The 18,766-nt window shown below is 40.2% G+C and overlaps 1 protein-coding gene across 2 annotated transcripts; it reads left to right on the forward strand.

The window, feature by feature from the left end:
• The first annotated feature begins 1,866 nt into the window (after positions 1-1,866).
• LOC100564638 (E3 ubiquitin-protein ligase TRIM62) lies at positions 1,867-18,288 on the forward strand. 2 transcript variants are annotated; one of them, XM_008104840.3, is made up of 7 exons: positions 1,867-2,170; positions 3,533-3,807; positions 5,350-5,445; positions 13,359-13,592; positions 15,461-15,480; positions 17,173-17,288; positions 17,395-18,288. In XM_008104840.3, exons 2-7 carry the CDS (start codon positions 3,535-3,537, stop codon positions 17,934-17,936), a joined length of 1,281 nt encoding a protein of 426 aa, XP_008103047.1. In that variant the 5' UTR covers positions 1,867-2,170; positions 3,533-3,534; the 3' UTR covers positions 17,937-18,288. The 2 variants fall into 2 exon arrangements, with proteins under 2 accessions (XP_008103047.1, XP_003217507.1); XM_003217459.4 differs by having other exon boundaries at positions 1,867-2,032.
• Positions 18,289-18,766: the final 478 nt, after the last annotated feature.

The raw sequence follows: 18,766 nt of genomic DNA on the forward strand, positions 1-18,766 counted from the left end.
TTATGTAGTAATTACTGTGTTTACGAATTTAGCACCAAAACATCACAATGTATTGAAAACATTGATTACAAAAACACTGACTACTAAAAGGCAAACTGCATTGGATAATACAGAACGTTGGATAATCGAGACTCTACTGTATTTAAAAATATATAAATGAAAGAGTTTTGTGGGATACATTGTATTGCCATACATTTCATTATTACCATTTATATATGTGTCTGTAACTCTTGTTTGCCAGTAAAATTAAATTACTGTCACGAAATGATCCACGTTTACAAAGTGTGTCATTAACATGAAACGTTTGGAAAGTTCTACTCTAAAAGGATCAAAAAGTTTTTGTTTACTCATGCAAGTCTAATTTGACCTAGTTGTTTCACTGCGCATGCACAAATTGTCAATTTTTTTTAAAAAAAAACTAGAAAATTGTGGGCCTGCTCTTCCTGGCAGGCTTTTAAAGAGGAAAGTTTCTAAGAAGGACCCAGAGGGTGCTGTGTGTAATATTTTAAGCATTTCAATAATTTTAGTGGCTTCATGTGTTTTTATTAGTTTTAGATTAAAAAAATATTAGTTCTAGATGTGGAGCCTCCTATGGCCTAGGAGATAAAAGCCTCGTGACTTGAAGGTTGGGTCGCTGACCTGAAGCCTGCCAGGTTCGAATCCCACCCGGGGAGAGCGTGGATGAGCTCCCTCTATCAGCTCCAGCTCCATGCGGGGACATGAGCGAAGCCTCCCACAAGGATGGTAAAACATCAAAACATCCGGGCGTCCCCTGGGCAACGTCCTTGCAGACGGCCAATTCTCTCACGCCAGAAGCAACTCCTGTTGCTCCTGACACGAAAAAAAAATTAGTTCTAGATTTAATTCTATTTTAGTGTATATATCTTGTAAGTTTTAAAGTGTATTATTTTTTAGCACTGTTAGCTGTTTTCAGTCTCCTTTAGGAAAGGAAAGCGGGATATAAATAATAATTTGTGTGCTAGGAAACTATCCCCTTCTTGGCTCTGATGCAAACAGAATTCTCCATTAAGGGAAGTCATGCCCAGGAAGACTTCAACTGAGGTAAACGCCCAGGCAGGAACCAGCCAGATCTTGAAGCTTCAGAGCTATTCAATGCTAAGCAAGGTGGCCAATTGAAACATTGAAGGTGTCTGCCGTAGATACCGTGTTTCCCCGAAAATAAGACAGTGTCTTATATTAATTTTTGCTCCCAAAGAGGCACTAGGTCTTATTTTCAGGGGATGTCTTATTTTTCCATGAAGAAGAATTCACATTTATTGTTGAACAAAAAATGAACATTATATACTGTACAGTAGTTGTCGTCACAAATCAGCATAACCAGACAAACCGTGAATCCTATCAAGAATTTCTTGTTATTACTATTATTTCCATGTACAACAATCAATGGTACATATATTTACCAATCCTGCATGCTCTGGTGTTCTGTTCGGCAGGCATGCTTCCAAACAAAAACTTTGCTAGGTCTTACTTTCAGGGGAGGCCTTATATTTAGCAATTCAGCAAAACCTCTACTAGGTCTTATTTTCCGGGGATGTCTTATTTTCGGGGAAACAGGGTATGGGCGAAACGTCAAGAGATAATGCTTCTGGAACATGGCCAGACAGCCCAGAAAACTCACAGCAACCCAAACCCCATAACTTCCCCACAGACAAGCGAATCACAGCGAAGGGAAGTAGAGAGCCAATGGGCGCGCGCGGGCAACCCCCTCATCCCGCTCGCGTGACGGCCTCGCGCTCGGGGCCCCAGAGAAGGGGCGGCCCCTCCGCGACCAATCCAAGGCAGCCTAGGCGCCTAGGAGTCTGCCCCGATTGGAAGAAGCGCTTGTCGCTCAGCGGCGAAGTAGGGCTCCCTGCGGTCGAAGTTTGAGAAGGACTTTTGAGGGGCGAGAGGAAGGAGGAGGAGGGTGTGTTGCTGTGAGGCGTTGTGGAGTTAGTTGGTGAGGCCCAGCGTGCCACTGGTCCCTTCTCCGGGGGCTTTGGAGGAGAGGGAGATTGGAGGAAAGACGGCGAAGGTATTAAGCCCATTCACTCCAGCTTCAGAGGGAGAGGGTATAAGGAACAACCTGGGCCTCCCTTGCTTTGAGCGTTCCCGGCCTTGCCAGATTTCTGGCTCAAGTTTAACAACTGCGTCATGGGAAGAAGTTCGTGAGGTATCGCTTGGCTTTTTTTACAGGTCTCTGGAAGTCTTTCTAGTGCAGGCCTGGGAAAACTTCGGCCTTGCCTCCAGGTGTTTTGGACTTCATCTCCCACAATTCCTAACAGCAGGAATTGTCGGAGGTGAAGTCCAAAACAACTGGAGGGAAAGCCGAAGTTTGCTCAGACCTACTCTAGTGAATAGCCAGCCTTCTCTTCCTCCTGTGCCTTTTACCTGCTTTCCTTGCACTTTAGGAATGTTTTCCTTTTAAAATGTGACAAGAGACCTTAATGTGTGGGAAGGTAGGTAAACACAAAAAAATCAAGGTGGGCCAGGCACTGAACTAGGTTGCCTCACTACTTGAGGACTCTGGTGGCATCTTTACTGTAGAATTAATGCAGTTTGGCACCTCTCTTACTGCCATGGCTCAATAATGTGGGATCATAAGACACAAACAATTTACTATGGTGATACGTCAAAAGTAGTTTTTAAAAGGGAAAGCATAACTAGCCAGTGTGAGGAAGTTAACATCAGGAGGAGGGTATATGCAAAGATACAGAATGCGGATACGTGTCAAAAAGAATTTGGAGTCCTTGTGGACAACAAGTTAAACATGACCCAACAATGTCATTCAGTGGCAAAAAAGCCAATGGGATTTTGGCCTGCATAAATAGGAGTCTAGTGTCTAGATCCAGGGAAGCCATGCATCCCTCTATTCTGCCTTAATTAGACCACACCTGGAATCACACTGTCCAATTCTGGGCACCGCAATTGAAGAGAGATGTTGACAAGCTGGAATATGTCCAGAGGAGGGTGACTAAAATGATCAAGGGTCTGGAGAACAAGCCCTATGAAGAGCAACTTAAAGAGCTGGGTATGTTTAGACTGCAGAAGCGACGGTTGAGAGAAGACATGATGAGTGCCATGTATAAATACGTGAGGGGAAGTCATAGGGAGGAGGAAGCAAGCCCTGGATATTAGGACGTGGAACAGTGGCTTCAAACGACAGGAAAGGAGTTTTCCACCTGAACATTAGGAAGAACTTCCTAACTGTAAGAGCTGTTCAGCAGGGAAACTCTGTCCCCGACTGTGGTGGAGGCTCCTACTTTGGAGGCTTTTAAGCAGAGGCTGGATGACCATCTGTCAGGGTGCTTTGAATATGATTTTCCAGCTTGGCAGGGGGTTGGACTGAATGGTCCATGAGGTCTCTTCCAACTCCATGATTCTATGATTCTATATTACTCGGGTAGGAGAGGTTCCACAGCATTGAGCCATGGCACCTAAAGTGGTGTCTATCTGCATTCGTTCTTCAGGGTTACTTTTGTTATGATGATGCAGGCTAGAACAGGACTGGTAAACATGCTTTGTATCTGTGCAGAAATGGCTCATGGGAGCCAGGAACAGAGCCTTCGGGAAGAGCTCACCTGTGCCATCTGTTTTGACCTGTTTCGGAAGCCAGTCATGCTGGACTGCATGCACCATTTTTGCCAGGAGTGCATCCAGAGCTACTGGGAGAGTTGCTCAGGTGTTGCCACCTGCCCTCAGTGTCGTCGAGAGTTCCCCACCCGCTCCTTCCGCCCCCAGTACCTTGTTTCTGGAGTAGTGGAAAAGGTTCGGAGGTGCACCTCAGAGGAGCACAGGAGCAAAGTACAGGTGAGCAGCCTTGCAACATGGCGGTAATCAACTCTCTTTTCTTGGTAATTGAAGGTATTGCTTTTTATCTATTGATTTTGAACCTCATTACCTCTCTCCAGTTTTGTTAGAAGTTCCTAGACCACTGATCACCAGATTTGAATCAGGGCTGCATTGTAGGCTGATACGCAGCTAGCTCTTGCTGGAAAGTATACTGTACAACCAAAGGAATTAAAGCATGAGATGAGCATGTTTCAGTCAACAACTAGAAAATCCTACAGAGGCAACATACAATGTGTTCTTTAAATGTTTAGACATTTAGCTAGAGCTGGAGGTTTCTCTTTATTTTGTCAGGATCTCCTATCATACAGTCTCCACTTCAGTTTCCAAAACTAAGACAAATACCTTTTTCAGTCAGACTCTGACAAGTACTTTAAAAAGTCTTTGTTCCCTGTGGCTGGTTTGTTTTTTCAATAATGTCATTGGGCCCAATGGACATATTTTCTTTCCCTAAGTAATACACCTTCTTCCTTATTATAACATCCTTGCACTTTTAATCTCCAACTAGTTATACTTTCATCCTTTTTAAAAACTGATTTATCTTGTCGTCACAGTATGTTGTTTTTGTCTTAACCAGCACATTATTAGTGAATCATATCAAAGATCAGCAATTCATGTTCTACTGATACTAGACAAAGAAAAAAAATAGGCCAGAACCAGGAAGAAACCTGTGACCTTCATAGGAATTACTTCTCCTAGCATGGTTGACCATTGACTAAACTAATTTGTACTGATAATGTGTCCAAACCCATTAGTACAGAGGCAAACAACTGTGGTGATCCCAGTGCCAGCCCCAAACTCCAACATGGACCTAGTAGGACCCTACTTGGGGTTTTAAGAAATATCATTTTTTTAATGTTCAATTGTGTGGGAGTGGATACTACAGTCTATTTGAATAGCTCTTCCTGAAGGCTTTGGGAAGAAGCAGTCTAGGCTTCAAAAAATGAGGAAGCAAGGTGGGCCAAGATCTGCAAAAACAGCTTTGAAATAGCGGTGGGTGCTATATGTTGTAAGAGACCTGCAGAAACGACCCCTTTCTAGCGAGCCAGAGCTGCCCTGTTGCTGATCTATGCTGGGCTTCTAGGTTTAGGTACAATCTGGGAGATGGGAAGGCCTGGGAAAAAATGGAAACCCCCTCCCCCCTTCCAATTTTTCAAGGTTTTTTCCAGGCCTTCCCATCTCTACTCAGCACTCAGACTTCCTGACTGTTAGCCAGGCTGGGCAGGGTTTCTGGGAGCTGGACTCCAAAATAGGTGGATGACCAAAGATTGGGAATCACTGTTCTAAGAAAGTGGGCCTTGCCTAAATTCTTCCGCTGGGTTGCCATAGTTGAGGAAGGAGTTGAACTATTGTCTTCTGGATTCCAACACTCAAACCACTACTCCACATTTGTATTCTGTTTACGGTAGTCCTTGAACACTAAGTTGTAGGGGTTCTTAAATTGATATTTATGTATAAGAGTAACACTTCTTTTATTTCTATGTATTTATCTTCCATGCTTAGAAGCACCTCGAAGAGGCACTTCAGTCTTTCCAGGTGGACCACGAGAAACTGATGAGAATGAAGCATGGGACTGAGGAGAAGATCTGTGGTCTGCTGGTAATGGCACTTCCTTGCCCCTCTTAGAGACACAATTTTTCTTCAGTGGCAAGCTTTGGATTGGGGCAACCTGCTTTAGATGAGGCACAGTGTTGGCACTCAAGATTTCCCAAAGGCTAATAAATGGACTATATGGCATTCCTTTAGCTGTCTATAAGAAAGCCTTGGAAGAGGGCAATAAAAATGAACCAAAAGGGGAAAAATAGTAAATTGCCAAAGTTTTTGGCCTTCAAAATTTTATCCAGTCAGCAAGACTGTAGCCAGATTGTCCTGCTTGTTTGTGAGTTTCCGTTTTAATGGTCTCCTTAAATCGCAGGCAAAAGATAAGACAACCAAGTAAATAACCGTTGCTTCAGGGTTGGCAGAAAACAAGGTAATCATCTGTCCAAATAATCATTGATCTGCTACGTCACCTAAGTAGAAGAAAGATTAATGCCTCTAATTACAGAATGTGCACAGAGGAGGCTGAGCAATAGGAGAATTACTGAAGAGAGTGCGTACAGGGTACAGAGACAGAATGGGGGAGATGGTAATGCTATTAAGCCTTGGCAGAATACCTTACATGTTACCCCCCCCCCCCTCTCTCTCTCTCTCTCTCTCTCTCTCACACACACACACACACACACACACACACAAGGATTCCAGGCTTACAAGTCAGATTTGTTTTACTTGGTGAAATTCAACACATAGCACTTTGGGAGGCCAGCAAAAGATCTCCTAAATAAACAAAAAGAAGGTTAGTGAGGAAAGGTTATTTTATTCTACAGTTGGAGGAGCAGTTGTGTCCCCATTGGATGGTGAGAAGTAGACAAGGCAAATTGATCACCTGTTCCGTAGCATTCTCAATCAAGAATGATGAGTGAGCCTATTGTGGAAATCCTGAGACTAGGAGGGAAATTTAGTGAGATAGTTGTGTTGACTGGGGATACTCACACTCAGGAGGCGGCTCCATTAAATAGTATTTATTTATTTATTTATTTGATTTATATCCTATCCTTCTCCCAGTATGGGGCACAAGGAAAGTCACAAAGCTAAAAAGCTAACAATAATATTAAAACACAATTCAAAATAATTAAAACTATGTATTTTTAAATATATATGAATTGTTTACTGATGTTTGAGATTTGAAACAACAGAAGTTATTTTAGATTGGCATCTATATTACAAAACAACCTTCCTAAACCTCACCGTCTCCAAAATACCTTAGAGTGCTGCTTGTATCAGTGCCATCCAGTATGGCTGCTTGTAGTCTGAAGAACATGAGCGACTTCCACACTCTATTTCAGACCATTGGCCCACTTAGCCCAATATTTTACAGCCAGTTATTTTCTAGGTTTTCGGGCAGCTTTCTTTCCCACCCAAACACAAACCATGGATTACATATAAGAATGGAACAAAACTTGAAACATTCCTTTCAAAATGCCCTTGAAAGGTAATTTTCAAAATCCCCAGATGGCTTTATTTATTACACAAATCTAGTAACTTTGTTTCCTTGATTAAATTACTTCAGAGTTGTGATTTTTGTTTTTGCTTATTACCAGAGAAGAAAACTTCTTCCAACTATGTTGCTTGTAGTTCATTACATCTAAAAAATTCATCCTCAGGTATAAGAAAGTGTCTCAAAACAGCTTCAGATCTAACATCTGTCCCACATGCTTGTGTAAAAGAGAAAGTAGACAGCTTGTATGTAGTTTTCCCTTTTGATCTTTGCTTATGTGTTGCTTTTACTCCATGTACATATGCTGTATGCAAGAACAAAATGTATTTTCTATGTGTTTGTGTATTCAGTAGAAGAGTGAGATAGGTGACTTATTTAGGCAAAAGGCAGTGTAAATAAATCAATAAGATAATATTAAAATTTAGGAAGCTGTCTTATGCAAGGCATAAGTGTTGTCCATTCTTTTAAGGATACAGATTTCTTATAGTCTGATCCTTTAAAAATAAATGGAGATGCTATGGTTAAGGTTGGAATCCTTTTCAATGTAATTTAGATAATTTCCTACCAGGATATGGTCCATTGCTCTGATGTGCTTAAACCAGGAATGCAGATGCCAGTCCTTTAAGGAAGAGTGGTAGACTGCTATACCCAACCTTGTCAGGTTTGAGGAGAAAGTCTGGCTACTCATCATGCCAATGCCACAGTTGTTGCCATAGTGAGCAGATTGTTTGAATTCTGGAAGTCTGAACAGAAGCACTGAGGTAACAAATATCATTTGCTATCAGTCAGTGGTTTTGCTGGCTGGTTAAGTCTGAGCCACACCAACTAACTGGCCAAGATCAGCTTGGATTATCTGTCCAGTTCTGTGATCATAGCACCTTGCGGATCATTGGCACAAAGGACTTTTTAAATTGCTTTTTTCATGTCGTTTCATTTAACTTTAAAAGTCAGAAAGATTTATAATATTGGCAAAAGCTAGTACAAATCACAACCCCCCTCCCCCTTCCAATAATCTTTTTATCATTCAGAGAAGATAGATATGTCAGTAAGGGATGTATTATGCACTTGACAATATAATCACGTAATAGAGCATAATAAGCTAGTTAAGTAAGCCCTACAAAGGAGCCAGATGGTTCAGGGATGGCTAAAAACAGCTGATATGCAGCCTCAACAGGTGCAACTTTTGGAGAGCTGCCAACCCATGATTAAAAGAGCATCCTGGGGTCCTGCTTCTCATTGTTTCCTGTTTCATGCTAGGAAAATTGTCATATTGAAAAATGTCGTGCCTCTGAAGATAACAGACTTTTAGAAAGCAGATATGTATGCTCTTTGGGGTTTAGGTTTTTAATGTTCTTTTCTGAGTTGGTGCCATTTCAATAACACTCAAGCAGATACAATGCAACAGAGTTCTGATATTTTTATATAAAAAAAAATAACCTGTCATCAGATACCCAGAATGTTGCAAGAGAATATATTAATTCAGAGACTTCATACAGATCTTCATCCTCATTTTCCCCTTGTAACTTCATTTTATTCTGCTGGTAGAACTGTGGAAGATATGCATCAAGGCACTTTTAAAGTCAGTTGAGAACACTAGGAAAGGAACATCACATTTCTGTGAAAGAAGAACTCTAGCTATGTACAGACACATTTTGTTGATCATTGTGGAATTTGCTATCATGGGATGTGGTTGTTGCTACCATGGTAGAACATAGGGGCATTCACACTTGTCACTTACAGAGAACTGGCAGAGAAGCATCTTCTGTATTGTTTATGTTATAGCAACACTTCCACTAGAGCCTGTTTTTATTCTGACCTAATCCTGATCAGGGACCACTTCCAAAATTCAGGATTCTTAAGACAGAAAAGTAATGCTACTTTCTACCATACACCACCATCTTAGATTCAGCTGTTACTCTTACCTTCTTCTCTTTAGAAAGATTAGCAAGCAGCATTTAGTCAGAACTAAATAGTTCAACAAGTTTATTAGGAAATACCACTAGAGGCATGTTCTTTTTTTAAATTAGTGAAATGTTTATTATAGATATTATAGGGCCCCTGGTGGCACAGTGTGTTAAAGTGCTGAGCTGCTGAACTTGCGGACCAAAAGGTCCTAGGTTCAAATCCCGGGAGCGAAATGAGCGCCCGGTGTTTGCCCCAGTTCCTGCCAATCTAGCAGTTTGAAAACATGCAAATGTGAGTAGATCAATAGGTACCGCTCCGGCGGGAAGGTAATGGCGCTCCATGCAGTCATGCCAGCCACATGACCTTGGAGGTGTCTACATACAACGCCGGCACTTCAGCTTAGAAATGGAGATGAGCACCAACCCCCAGAGTCGGTCATGACTGGACTTAACGTCAGGGGAAACCTTTACCTTATTATAGATAACAGCATTCTTTGCAAGTCATTGCTTTCAGGCACCAGGGAAACTTTCATGCTACACAATGTGCTATGATTTCTGACTAAATTACAAAAGAACCTGGCAAATAATGCAAGTTCCCCCCTTTTTAAAGGACATTGGAAAGGTGTTCAGTTTCAAAAGTAAATTAAACTATTACTTTGCCCAAGGCACCTGGAGACTCATTCAGGTTTCTCCCCCTCTTCCAAAACAAGAAGTAAGTGCATACTTACTGTTTTGAAAAAAGAAAGCTCTAGATATTTTAAAGTTGTGCCCCCCCCCCCAAGCCTCCATTTACTTGTCCATGTGAAAGTGAATTTTTGTCAACCCATCCATTGAGAGGGGGTAGAAAGATAAAGTTGTCCAGGGTCCCATCAGAGTTGACCACCCCTACTAACATCATTTCTTTTCATGTTTTTTTAGGGCAGGAGGCTGTTGTTTTATCCAGTTGTATATCATTTTTAAAATCAGCCCTATATTTCTGTCCCCAAATGAACCATCAGTACAATGATTAAAACACAACATTTCCACATTGCTCTTGCAGTGTTATTGGCAATGCATTATTTTTAGAGGCTTTCCAAAAACAATAGTTTTTGAAAAGTAACTTTCCAAGCTGTCAGAAAAGTTCCTGGGAGGCAAAAAACATAGCCTCTCAGGGATCCTGATGATAGAAGACGGAAAGTTTATTTCCATTCTGATCCTCGGAATAAGTGTAGCAAAGTATTGAGCTTTCTCACTTCAGAGTGGATTAAGCACTATTGTGGGACTATCAATAAGATGTATGCTAGTGTAATTTGTGATAAATTTCACATTATTTAAAAAAGAGTATAGTTTGTTTGCAACATCAGAAGGACTTTATTCATTGAATAAGCCTCACTCGTTACTATTGACTGGTGAGTAGCAAATAATGTGCACTTCAGTCAGAATAATTTGAATTCACAATTAACTATAATCACTCATAATGATGCTGATTAAGGAAACCCACCACATTCAGTGTGTAGTAGAGACCTTTTTTTAAAAAAAAGGTGAAGAGGAACCAAATAATGAGAGAAAGAGGCCGATACCAAGGCGGTCTCTGGGGCCATTGTACATCAGTATTCTGAACTGTTATATTTAGTTCTGGCAACCTTGATTGAAAGGAAATAGAATGACAGTGGCAAAAAGAGATTAGAAAAGGACAATATGGAAGATTACCTTTTTGTTGGCGTGTCTTTATGTCTGTAGTGAATCCCAAGAAAAGCCAAATTGCCATGTTTATAGGGTAGACGTAAAAGAGGCTGTAGAATAACAACTGTAACGAAGATGTAGAAATTAACCCAAAGCCATCAATACAAAAGAAGGCTTCCATTTATTCCTTTCAACAATAATGTGAAAGCAGCAAATGAGATGGAAAAAGCAGCCCTTTAAAATCTGGTGTGCATAAGATGAGAACATTCCATTTTTACACCTATTTATTTTGAGAACTGTTCTTCTGAATTAAATGCTCCATATCCTCAACTGTCTTACTTACTGTGAGGATGTTTTCAGACTTAGCATAAGATTCTTCAGGGCATCTGATCTCCACAAGCCACCATCTCCAGAGCTCACTGTGAAGTGTTTTCCTAACCAACTCCATAGCAAGAGAGAGACACTGTCAGCAGTTCAACTCACCAGGCATTAGTCTCCCTTGGTTCCTGTTGAGAGAGTTTCACCATATCCTAAACTCTGTCAAGCTATGATTAAAGAAGAATTTGAGATAAGAAAAGACATGTCAGTTATCTCTCCTGATGCTTCTGTGTTTTTCCAAGCATCTGCAGACACGAAGCAAAACCCTAACTTTCCATACTTACTCAAGGGCTGGAGTGAGGGGTGAAAATTTTGCAAAAAAAGACAGTACAAAAATGGCCAGCTGCTTTTTTCTTTCTTTGTGGAAGTCTAACTGGCCCCAGTAGGTTCTGGGATAAGAAGTGAGCAATATTTCTTAATTGTAGAGCATTATTGAGAAACAGACACTATTTATGTTTGCTAGAAGACTCGAGAAAGCTAAAGGAAGACAGCTTTTTGCAGTAAGAGAATACCAAAATGAGTGAGGAGTGTTTATTATATTGGTGTATTGGCATTAATTGCCATTTTTGTAAGCTGCCCTGAGTCCCCTCGGGTGAGAAGGACGGGGTAGAAATGATAGAAATAAATAAATAATAAATATTAATTAAAGCTCCATTTTATCTGGAACAACAAGTGTTAAATTATGATCAGTGCTGCAGCTATGTCTGCAGTAACAAATAATTATAGCAGTAGGGTCATGAAAGTATCATGAGCAATAAGAACAGTGCAGTCAGGTCCAGGCTATCTGGCAGATCATATCTCAGGCAAGTATGAACTTGCCTGAGCCCTGAGATCTTCAGGAGAGGACTTTCTCTCAGTTCCATCACCATCACAAGCTTGCTTGGTCAGAACAAGAGAGCGGACCTTCCTTTTCAGTGTCTGGCCCTCACTTCACTCTGGAACTCCCTTCTTCCCAGGGAAGCCAGAATGGCCCCCTTCCTGATGTCCTTCTGGCAGCAGGCTGAAACCTTTTTACCTAAGCAGGCTTTGAGGAAGAAAGTTTTTAAGGTTGAGGTAGAACAGGCTTGAGCAAACTTCATTTTCCAGGTGTTTTTGGACTACAACTCCCACAATTCCTAATAGCCTACTGGCTGTTAGGAATTGTGGGAGTTGAAGTCCAAACCACCTGGAGGGCCAAAGTTTGCCCATGTCTGAGCTAGAGGGTACTGTGTTTTATGTAGTCTAATGTTTTATGTAGTAAAATGTTTTTATTGGTGTTAACTATGTATTTTTAATAAGTTCCATGTTTAATTCTGTTTTAATATTTTTATGCTTTGGGTTTTAATTTGCATGTTTGTTTTTTTTAGTATTCATGCTTTGGGTCTCTCTTGGGAGAGAAGAAGCGGGCTATAAGTACATATAACAGTATAACAATAATTTTAAAAGCAGTAAGACAGGACTGGGCTATTTAAAATGCACAAGAAAGCAAAAGAGTTTTACAATGCTGAAAACGTTATTGCAAACCCACATGTCTGTAAGATGGACTTTCAAGAAACCATGAAAAGGTATTAGAGAAAGAGGCCACATGAGGAAAGTTTCTAATTAAAGTTGCTGAAGTTCTTTTTTTAAAAAAATAAAATTTTTATTGAAGTTTTTTCTTGTACATAGATAAAATAGGGGACAGGGTTCGGAAAGGTATGGGAAAGGATATAGGGGATAAAATGGGAAGGGGCAAGTAAAGAAATAAAGGAATAGAATAGAGGGTTATTGGGGGAGGAATGGGGCTCTACTAAGAGTCCCCCTATGTGACTTCCGATCTTCTTCATGTTTGTCTTTTTTCCATTTGGTTCTTCTCCTTTTCTCTTTGTGCTTCTCCACTTCTTTTCATTGCTCCAGATGATAATTCTTAATGAAATAAAATAGTCTATTATAAGAAGAAAGTTCTTTCTAAGTTATCATTTTGATATACCTTTGCTTAAAATAGTCCCTTACTGGCTCCCAATTCTTTCCTCTTTTTGTCAAGTTCTGTCCTCTTGTTAGTAATGTCGTTAGTTTGTCCATGTTTCTTATTTCTAATATCTTCACTTCCCATTGTTGGTATTTCTTTCATTCTCCAATATCTAGCGAAAAGTTGAAGTTCTGAAAGGCTTTAGTAGGGCTTCATTAGTCCACTCTGGAGGACTAGTTTTACCATTGTGAGAATTGTCAATATAAGTTAGGTGTGAAAGTAGGTCAGACCAAACTGACAAATGTTGTGTTGTAATCAGTTGCCAGAAATCTCTACTTTCTTTGGGAATGAAGGATGGAAATCCTATAATAAATGGCTAGTGTGGAGTCAACCCAGGTCTGTTGCAGGGCACATTTCTAAGAAGGAAGCTGAATGTTGATGGAAATGCTTTACATAAGAAGGATCATAGGCTGCACTTCTCTTTACTAAAGCTCTATTTTCATAGCGGTCTGGCTCTGGAATCTGTTTTGAAAGTATTGACAATTTTTCAATGCGCTTTAATGTATGATCATCACACCCTTTTTTGCTCCTTACATTTAATCAGAAGACATCTGGTGAGCTCAAGTCAAAGATCCGTTCAGCGTTTGAGCGTCTTCATCGTATCCTAGAAGAGGAGGAAAAAACTGTGCTGATGGAACTTACTCGGAAAGAGAGAGAGTGTTTGATGAGACTGGAAAGAGACTCTACACAACTAGCAGGAAGGATGCTTGATTTAAAGAAGAATATGGAACATATACAGCACCAGCTTGACAAACTGGGAAGCTCATTGCTTCTTGAGGTGAGCATGAAATGTGATGCAGGGTTAAGCTTGGGTGTTGGATGCCAGAGCTAGACTAGGATTTTACAGCTTGCTTTGCTGGTCATTTGCTCTGCTTTCCCGTATTTTATTTTTGTCATACTATAGCTTCTGATGAGATTATGTACCAATGTGTCATCTTATATTTGCTTTTATGTGTATTTAATATAGAGAGTGGTAAGGAAAAGTACTATTTTGGACTGTATCTTTCAATAGCCATAGTGGCTGTGGATACTGAGGCTTGTATTGTGGTCTAACAACTATTTTTTCACAAACACTAAATTAAAACAACTATAACAATACTAAAATAATTCCCAGGTCACCCCTCCCACATCCTTTCCTCACCCTTGTATCCCTCCTTTTTAAAAGAGAGATACAAATAAAGATAATTGTTAAAATACATAAAAATATTAGAAACACAATTGATTTCTCTTCCCCTCAATCCAAGGCATGTGTCAATATATTAAATGTATTTCTACTAGTTGCTTCAGCTGCTAAATATAAACAAATATACATATGTAAGATACCTTAAGATACCTACCCATGAGTAATATTAATACAAACAATTTGAACATTGTGACTTAAATTCAGTTCTTGTAATTTTCATCTTGTATATCCCAAGTATTAGTATTGGTATATTTCCAAGTATTAGTGACTGATTTCATTATTACACTGCCTGATAAAAATAGAAACATATATACCAACAGTAAAATAGTAACAGAAGACATTACATAATAAAATCAATATAAAACCAGTATCAGAGAATAGACACTGCAACTTATGAAATCAGAATCAAAGCAACACCAAAAAAATGGGCACGAATATCTAAAACCAGCTTCTAGAGGGAGCATTCCACAAAATGTGACAAGCCACTCTGGAGGGAGTATTCCACTAAATATATGTTGGAAAAGTGAGTAATGTTTTTGGTTTTTAAAAAGTGGAGTAACTTAAGTTCTACACAAATCAGGGGCATTCAGATACAGCATGTTGGGTTTGAGAGGGATAATTTCTCTCCCAGTCATACCACCACCACCACATACACACATCTGGAAAGCAACCACAAAACAGCCTTATGTCTGCCTTTCCAGCAAAAGGGACAATTTCTAACTACCGTTTTCCTCCAGTTTCCCCTCCTGGCACTGCACCTTTGTACCCCTCCCCCCCCCCCCAAACATGGTAAGAGCTAGCTCTTTCCATCTCAATTTAAGTTGCTTAATGTGATATTTTATATGGTTGCTATAGTTACTGTAGCATATTTGTTCAGTGAATTATTGGAAGGAAATCTTTACCAAGGAGAGCACAAGAGGGCATCTCTTCTTGCAGGATGTAGTACATGGTCTGGAATCCAAATTCCTTCAGAACTAAAAGACCCAGGATAACTCTTGGAGCATGACGCTAGTTTCAGAACCACAGGACAAGTAGTCTGTGTTCTGGGATGCGGCTCAAGAGAAACCCACATGTGACTAGGCAGGGAGATAACCAACTTGCAGCATAACATCAGAGTGTAAAGCTGTGGCATTCTTTGCATTCTTGCTGCATTTTTATAATTTATTTTCTCTGTTGAACTCGAAAATCATTTGAAGCAGATTCCAGTTCAGGCACTGGTTATCCAGGCTGCGCAGAATATCATCTGGAGCACCACAACTTTACCTAGCCTGGCTTTAAACAAGCCTGTGTTCTTACAGCAGCATCAGACCAGATCATTGCAAAATTAGCTTCCTGTTGAAATTGTGTCCATAATTTTAATTAGACACATGTTAGTGTATAAGCAAAAAAAAGGGAAGGTTTGTTTGAGCAGGTGAATAAAAATTAAGTGAAGTGTTTGTTAATTTCTCTGCTTCTTGTTGCAGGTGGAAAATGTGACAGTTAAGTACGTGTCTAGAAAGAGAAAAGACTGTTTCTTTCTTATCTTACCTGTTTTGCTGCAGTGGAATGAGTGTTTGTTTTTTTAAAAACATTGGGAGGCGGATGAGTATCAACTCTGTAGCTTTGAAACAATAAAATAATCAATTTGGAGAGAGGCTGGTAAGCAGACTGATTGTGGGGAATATGGGGAGATCTGTGGACACCAGGCATCGTAGTATAGACATGCAACATTCATAGTTGGTTGAACTCAAAAGCTGCAGGCTGACATAACTGACATTATGAAGTACAAAATGTAGATTGCCCCATATCTCAGGAAAATGTTCATTGTGGGTGTTGTGAATGGTGATGCAATTCAACTTAACACAGGCCCTCAAATTTTGCAAGCCATCAATGTGAGTACCACTCACCAGCTGTATATTGTCAATTCTCAGTCAGAGAATTTGGGAATCAATTGGGAGTCACCATATGTGGCTAATGGGTTGCAATAGTTTGGTGGCTTGTCTTATTTTTCTAGCTGTGAAATAACAACTTTATTCTTATATCCTGCCCCATCTCCCCGAAGGGACTTGGGGCAGCTTACATGGGGACCAGGCCCAGTAAAACAGAATTAAAATATCATCATAAAAAACAGCATTACAATAAATTAAGAAAAAAAACATATAAAGCATCATAAATCAACAACAACCAGTAGCCGATCACAGTGGCCGTGTCCAGAGCAGAGAAAGTAGGGCAAAGGCTTGTGCAATAAACTGCAAAGGTGGGGCTGGTAGTAAAGTGCAAGAGCCAGATATTTAGTTGGGGCTAGAAGGGCTAAGTCAATTGTTGAATCATGTTGCACCTCAGCAGGGTTCATCTTGCTCACAACACCCACCCAGAAACCAAACGTGAAAGGCAGAACAGTTTATTAAGAAAGAACATATATTTTGACCAAATTCATTGCATAGCTCTAAATATGGTGGCTATGCATTCAAAACTGTCAAATAGGATTGTGTCTTTTTTTCTAAAAATACCTAGTAAATAGGATTTTATGCAAGAATATGTACAGTATCTTCCATTGTTGCAATTCCTGGTCTTAGTTATCTTTCTTCAGGTCTATTTTTATGGAAATAAAATGCTTCATGTCTGCTTGGCACTGGGAGCACTAAAGGAGACAAATTCGTTTGTTTTCTTCAGTTTGTATTGGGTTTGGGGGGGGGATGGTTTTTTTGTCTCATAAATGGGCAGAAGCAAAGCTGTTCCTTATAGTCCAAGTGTTCCTTTATAATACTAGACCTTGCAGCTCCATTTGTAACCAAAAATAATAAAAATTTAAAAGTCAGTTCAATTTACTGTTATTTTCTGATTGAAGTGAACTTTAAATTTTTCAAATATGGTAACTATTCCATACAAAGTTTTTGAAAGACTGTAAAAGAAGGACATGATTTAACTGCTGCTGATATGTGTCAGATAATAGGATTTGTGTTTTTCTGTCCAACTACACTATACTCCCATCAAACTTAACTGCCATGTCTTCACTTGCTTTTTGAAAAACTAATATATTGGACAGAACTATAAGGCATTTTGTGTGTAATTAGAATAAAAATGCAGAATGCAAAAGCTGGCTGAAGAGCGTTTTCTGACTTTGCATTTGATTGTACAACTGCGACATGTTCTTGCTTGACTTTTCACTTAGTAATCAGGGTTTTCTGTACTCCAGGCCAACCACAGATGTGAAAGCATTGACCACTTTTCGTATAGAGCAGTTCAAGGATCTGTATGATGGGCCCCTGCAATATACATTTTGGAGAAGGATGTTCAAGTCAATCAGCCCAGGTGAGTTCTCCTCGTTACAAGAGGATAGAAGGGAGAGCCAGAACTCATGCAACTCAGGCACATTTTGTAACATCGACTTCTTTTTAAATCTGCTCTCTTCCAACAGCTCCAGCCTCTCTGGTCTTTGATCCAGAAACGGCCCACCCAAACCTCATCCTCTCCAAAGATTTGACTGCAGTAACAGAGAAAGAGATGCTCCAACCTGTGCCGAGAAGCTCCAAGCGCTTCCTGCAGAGTGTGAACGTCCTGGCCAAAGCATCCTTTAAGAGTGGGAGGCATTACTGGGAGGTCTGGGTAGGCAGCAAAACCAAATGGGACCTGGGAGTGGCAGCAGACTCCGTGGACCGAGCAGCTAGAGTCCGGCTGTGCCCTGAGAACGGCTACTGGGCTATACGACTACGGGATAATGCTGAGTATTGGGCTGCAACTACCCCCTGGGTGCGCCTGAGGCTTCGCCATTCACTGAAGAAAGTGGGTGTCCTGTTGGATTGCAGCACAAACAAAGTGGCCTTCTACAACGCTGAGGACATGTCCTTCCTCTTTGCCTTCCACCAAGCCCGGGCACACAAATTCTACCCTTTCTTCAGTACTTGCTTCAGTGATGGCAAGAATGAGGAGCCCATGAGAATCTGCCACCTGAATCTGTAGGAAGATACCAGCAGGCTGCATCTGATTGCATTCAGCAAGATAACTGGGCCAGATTCTTCTTGAATTCTAGTGGCTAGTTGACCTACCACTTTTTTTTTTCCGTGTCAGGAGCAACCTGAGTCACTGAGACCTATCACTGAAGTGAGAAAAGCTTTGTTCATCATCTCCTTTCTGTTCTTTTTGTGAGCTGTATATACTTGTCAAATAGTATAAGCTCTGGGACTTTATGGACCACATGATTACTAACAAATTAGAACATATTTACAATCGGCCTTCCACATTTGTAGGGATTAGGGGCATATATTCTCCATGACGGTTAAAAAAATTACAAATAAAACTGAGTTTAATTTCACCATTCAGCATTGAAGTTTTAAATAGCTGTGAACATTTGTGGTGGTCATTTGTGAAACCCTTGCAATCTTAGCAGTTTGATTTGAAGGAATATTCCAATAATTCTGCTTCTAAAAACTTCTTATAGGATTGCATTTCCAGATATTTGTGTTTTGGAATGCTCAACCTTTTGCATTTTGGGGAAGAAATATCTTGATTCTCTAAGTAGATACCCCTCTGAATTTGGGTCCAGTTTTGAGTAGTTCCTGCAGCAGTGGACTGCTTTGCGTTCTTTATTCCAATTTTGTGAACTTTATGGAACTTAAAATTTCTTCTTTGTGGAATCTGTGAAATGTGCACATATGGGTTTCCCATTGCCCCTGCACAGAGAAACCCATATGTGTGAATTTCACAGACTACCACTCGAAGAAATACGGTTACAGGTAAGCAACCCATACTTATATCTATTCATATCCAAATAATTGGTTCTTTTGGAATAC

The sequence above is a fragment of the Anolis carolinensis genome, chromosome 2 (genome assembly GCF_035594765.1).
Source record: "Anolis carolinensis isolate JA03-04 chromosome 2, rAnoCar3.1.pri, whole genome shotgun sequence".
Taxonomy (NCBI): domain Eukaryota; kingdom Metazoa; phylum Chordata; class Lepidosauria; order Squamata; family Dactyloidae; genus Anolis; species Anolis carolinensis.